A 5,576-nucleotide genomic window follows, 5' to 3' on the forward strand; every position below is an offset into this window, starting at 1 on the left:
TGATGTTATCGTCGTGGAGCCATGTCTGATTGCCATCCTCGTGCGCCGCGTTTATATCTCCGGTAGTTTAGCTCTTTGTGGCTCGCCAGCTCCACGTGTGTAAGGCGTACGTCACGAACTCACGATCAGAGTGTGCTGTGTGCAGCATGACTCCTCGTCTCCTCTCAACCCAAACCCGATAACCGTGGGAAAAAAAAACTAAGAAAAAATACCGATATTATCTTTTTAGACCGTCTAATCAGTTAATCAGTTCTACGTCTTCTTGTAATGACCAGTTCCATAGGTTTATATACCTACGCTGAGCCCTCGGCCGTCGCCATAGGGCCGGCACTGCACTGGGCAAAAACCAAATTCCGGTGATTATCCTCGATATTTTGCCAGTTGGGGAATTGAATTGAAGCATGCATTGCAATGTACACGAGCTGAGCTCGTAAAAAGTGCTACACCATCAGCACAGCCACGGGAGCACTCTACTCTCTGCTGCGAAGTGCGAACTGCAGTATTTACACGCTACAGCGACAGCACGGAAACAACAAGAAAACGGGGAAAAGAAGAAAAACAAGGAAAAAAAACACAAAACGAGAAGGGAAAGGGAAAGCAACGGCAACTCTACTACTACTGCTCCTATACTTTTTTTTTTTGGCTGCTACGCGCACACACACGGAAGGCCACACGGAGCTTGCAGCACACAGCCGAGGCGCGCGACGCCCGATCGACCCGAGCCCCGCCCGGCGGGGGTCACCGCTCGCCGGGGAAAGGGGGCCGGGGGGCCGGCTGACCGGATCACTCGAACTCCGGGTAGCGGAGCACGGGCGTCTCTTCGGGCGGGAGGGGCACGTTGGCGCGGCAGAGCGGGCAGGTGGCGCGCTCGTGCCGGAGCCAGGTCTCGAGGCAGGCGCGGTGGAAGAGGTGGCCGCAGGGGAGGCGGTTCACCACTGCCTTGGCCACGAACCCGGACAGGCACACGCTGCAGTCGTCGTCGTCCGCCTCCGCCGCGCTGCACGTCGTCGACGTCGAAACCAGCACCCCGTACAGCGCCGGGCGGAACGCCCTCAGGAACCGGTCCGCCAGGCACAGGCGCAGGCCGGGCCCCGACGCCACGAGGCGGCCCCCGGCGTCGTCGTCCCCGCCGACGGGCAGCGCGGGGGCCTGGAGGTCCAGGAACACCAGCGCCTTACGCACTAGCCCCGCCAGCGCCGTGATCGAGATCACCGTGTTGTACACCAGATACCACAGCAGGCTGTCCCGCGGCTCCGGCATGCTGGAGATCCCCATCGCCGGCCGACGAGCTCGAGGAGAAGGTTAGATTTGGGGGAGTGGGGATCCGACCCGTGGACCGGGTTGTAATTTCTGATTCTTTCGGGGTGGCCGGCGAGAGGAGTGGCAACGGGATGGACACACAGAGAGGGGAGGGGGGCGTGCATTTATAGCTGCGGCTGGCTGTATCTTGTTCGGTGGGCCGCTACCGCTGACGGCTGATGCCCAGCTCCTTTTTGTGCCGTTGGATCCGCGCGGCCGCGCGCGCCCGGCCGTCCGATCGGCGGCAGACATGCCGGTTTATCAGCTACAATTTTCTCTCGTAACAAATTCAGCTTAGTTTATCAACCGGAGCCCAGTTATTCAGGCCGATCCAAACCGGTCTGTGGAGCTAGCACGAAGAGCACAGTGAATCGTCACAAGACACTGTCCTCTGGAAATCCGCATCGACCATCTCAGCTGTTTAAGGCCCTCTTTAGATCCAAAAATTTTTGGATTTTGGCTACTATAGCATTTTCGTTTGTATTTGGCAATTAGTGTCTAATTATGGACTAATTAGGTTTAAAAGTTTCGTCTCGCGATTTCTCACCCAACTGTGCAATTAGTTTTTTTTTCGTCTACATTTAGTACTCTATACATGTGCCGCAAGATTCGATGTGACGGGTACTGCGCAAAATTTTTTAAATCTAAACAGGCCCTAAACGTCATAACAATAGTACTAAGTATAAGCACTGTACAAATGAAATGGATCTCGAGCCATCTTCGCAACCTGTGTAGCAAGAAAAACCTGAGCTTTCGTGTTACTCGCACAGTCACACGGTCCCAGACCAAAATTAGTACAGTAGCTTACGGAGCATCCGAAACGTGGAAAAAGGTTGGAAAACACAACACAGCTTGGCGTCGAAGCGTCGCCGTGTCCCCGACGAACGTCCCCTCAGACGCCACGGGCGCCGCGACTAGTGGGACTCGGCTCGGTAGGCACGGTCCGGACGGCGCCCCGCTGCCGCTGCGTGCGCGCCGCGCCATCGCGGTGGCGCGTAAAAACCGACGGGTTAAAGCGTCTCACGTCTTTTTGGCAAGAGTCGTCGTGGATACGGAGATGGAAAGCAAGGGCCGCGGCCCCCGGCCGGCGGGCGCTGTCACGATCGGCGCCGAGAAAATCGTTGGTAGCAGCAGTACATGTCGAGTCGAGGCGACCGGATCGGAACCGAGAGCAAGGACGGTTAGCCTTGCTCGGCGCTACTGCTACTACGTACGTGTAGCCCAAGTGTTCCGGTTGCGTCTGAACTTGACCACCGCCGGCTTGACTTGCGCCCTGATCGTTTAGGGTGCGTTTGGTTGGACTTTTGGTTTTGGCTTTTAGTCTAAAAAATCAAAAGCTCAATCAAAGGGGCTGTTTTTTCAGGCTGTTTTTTTAGAAGCAGCTATTTTTTCGTAGTATATTTTTGAAAGCTGGTTTGATCCTGCTTTTGGCTTTTGGCTTTCTGCTTTTCGAAATTGGTGGCATAAAAAGCTTTTTCATAGTTGTTTCAGGAGAGATAAAGATAGAAGGTATATTTTATACTTGTTTAACCAAACAACTTTCATAGCCCACAGCAGCTTTCCCACAGCTCACAGTCCACAACAGCTTTTTCCCACAGCCACAGCTCAACCAAACACACCCTTAGTCTAGCTCGGCTGTTGGCTGGTTCTGTGTGAGAAAAAAATATTATTTATTACTAATAAGCTATGACTTATAAGCTAAATACAACTAAGTGAGACTGGGGTTTCTCGTCTCGGGGAGCCACCTCAGACAATCGTTCGCAAGAAATTCTCAAACGCTCACTGGTAAGCCGGTTGGTATAGTTGAGTACTCGTACGTACTAATATTCACACCTCAGACAATCGTTCGCAAGAAATTCTCAAACGCTCACTGGTAAGCCGGTTGGTATAGTTGAGTACTCGTACGTACTAATATTCACAAAAATACTATACTCTAGTAGTACTAGCAGAAAAGTTCCGGTCAGAAAAGCGCAGCCTGTCCCCTGGAACTGCGGCAAATGGACAGTAATCAGCATCGGTATCACCTGCCGGAGATTACGACGAGATGAAAGCACGTCCACCGGCGATGCTCTGCCCGGCGGAGAGGGGCCAGCGGTTCTAGCGCGGTCGGGGCGCAACCCCCGACAAGCGGTGACACGACACGACACGACACGACCAAGCGCCGCGCGATTCCGTGGCCGATCCCGAGCAATCCATCCATCCACCAGGCTTCACGCCTCGTTAGCTGCCGTGCAGCGCGCGCGCGCGCGCGCGACGCGACCCCCGCTACGCTAGCCACTGCCCGGGCACATGCGCCCGAAGCGCAGAGCGATGATGATGAGCGCCCGATGCGCCACGCGGGCTAACGGACGAACTCGCGTGGCGGTGTGAACGGAACGTCGGCGAGCGGTGCCCGGTGGCTGCTGGCTGGATTAGTTTAGTGAGCTGCAGCGGACTGACGGGATGGATTGGATGATGCTTCTGGCGATTAATGACTTTGGTTAAGCGAGAGATTTGGCCGGCGATCTCGGCCGGGTGGGTGTGGAGTGTGGACGACCGGTACGCGCGGTGATGTCAACGACGTGGGCGGTGCTCCTCCACGCAGCACACCTGGAAGGAACCCGATGACGAGACAGCGGAGCTCTTTGCGGCATGTTCGTCTGGGTTGTATGTAAGGCTGGACGAAAAACTCGAAGCTCGTTAGCTCGCTCAGCTCGTGGCTGGCTCGACTCGGCTCGGCTCGGCTCGTTATGATAACAAGCCGAGCCGAGCCAAGATTTTAGCTCGTTAGCTATAACGAGCCAACTCGAGCCAGCTCGCGAGCCGCTCGCGAGCTAAACGAGCTAAGCTTCCAGGAAAAAAAAGTATCAAAACTTGTATTAGTTTTTGTATTACTTCATGTCTTGCACTTTACAATTGACTGGTAACTGGTCTAGACCCTATAAATTGACTGGTAACTGGTCTAGATGCATTTCTTTTGTATTATTATTATTCTCAAACTTTAGATAAATACAAATATTATATTTTGTGTATTTTTTATACCTGGCTCGCGAGCTTAACGAGCCAGCTCGAGCTTTTAACGAGCCGAGCCGAGCTGGCTTTCTGGCTCGTTAGGATAACGAGCCGAGCCGAGCTAACTCGTTATCTTAACGAGCCAGAACGAGCCGAGCCCAAACGAGCCGAGCCGGCTCGTTATCCAGGGCTAGTTGTATGCCCTGCTTTTCAACTAATAAATAATATTTTTCTTTCATAATAAATCAGTCAATAATACTTTTAGTCATAGCTTATTAGCCAAGTGAACACGATCCTGTGGCTCTTTTTATCCACGCCTCTGATTGGTGAGTAGTGAGTGGCTAGTCTACTCCCGTTCAATTAAGGAAGCAGAGATCTACATGTAGTCCACACGGCAAAGTAGATCACGATGTGTGTGGTGAATGGTGATAAACCAAAAGGATATGATGCGTCCCTACTGAGTTTTGGTGCTACCCTTTCATTTTATGCAAACACTACTTTTAGTGCCAAACGGTTGAAACATGATGCGTGCGTCAAGCTCAAATCTTGGTGCCTCTTTTCCTTATTCCGCGTTGAATATCTACTCATTTCAAACAGATGCTTTCGGTGGCTAAACTGTAAAAACACTTGCATATAAGTGAACGTATAAAAGACTACTCTTCTCTATTGATATATGCCCCCACGGATTTCCTGCTAATGACTATTAAAAAAATATATAACAAGACTTGACCATTAATTTATCAGACAAATACCTTTTAATGCTAAAGTGTAAAATATGACGTGTAAAGTAGTGTTCACTTAAGGCTTCCCAACACGACAACCTAGATTAGAGTTTCATCCTCCACGTCCTTCCTCTCATCCTCCACATCCTTCCCAAGCATCCAAATCAACATAGACAATGATTTCAAAAGCTTGGGCTTCCATTCTAGCATGCCTTGTAGCCAAAAGAACAAGAAATGCTCACCGTTTCTTTTAAGAAAGTATAACAAGACATAAACGTTACTTTATTAGAAAAGAACCTTTTGATACTAACATGTAAAAGTATGACGCGTAAAATAGTGTTCACTTAAGACTTCCTAATGCGACAGCCTAGATGGGAGTTTCATCCTCCATCCTCCACGTCCTTCCCAAGCATCCAAATCAACATGGACAACAGTTTCATGGAGGAGCATAGTGTCACGCAGAGGTACCAGCACTTCATTTGAAACAAAAGCTTAGGCTTCCATTCTAGCGTGCCTTGTAGCCGAAAGAACAAGAAATGCTCATAGTTTCTTTTAAGAAAGTAT

At 51.1% G+C, this 5,576-nt stretch overlaps 1 protein-coding gene across 1 annotated transcript; it reads right to left on the reverse strand.

Annotated features, from left to right (window-relative positions):
• Positions 1 to 381: 381 nt before the first annotated feature.
• LOC136551978 (probable E3 ubiquitin-protein ligase XERICO) lies at positions 382 to 1,403 on the reverse strand. The gene has a single exon (XM_066543507.1). The coding sequence runs from the start codon at positions 1,273 to 1,275 to the stop codon at positions 784 to 786; it is 492 nt and encodes a 163-aa protein (XP_066399604.1). The 5' UTR covers positions 1,276 to 1,403; the 3' UTR covers positions 382 to 783.
• Between the last annotated feature and the right edge of the window lie 4,173 nt (positions 1,404 to 5,576).

Source organism: Miscanthus floridulus, chromosome 4 (genome assembly GCF_019320115.1).
Source record: "Miscanthus floridulus cultivar M001 chromosome 4, ASM1932011v1, whole genome shotgun sequence".
In the NCBI taxonomy this organism is placed as follows: domain Eukaryota; kingdom Viridiplantae; phylum Streptophyta; class Magnoliopsida; order Poales; family Poaceae; genus Miscanthus; species Miscanthus floridulus.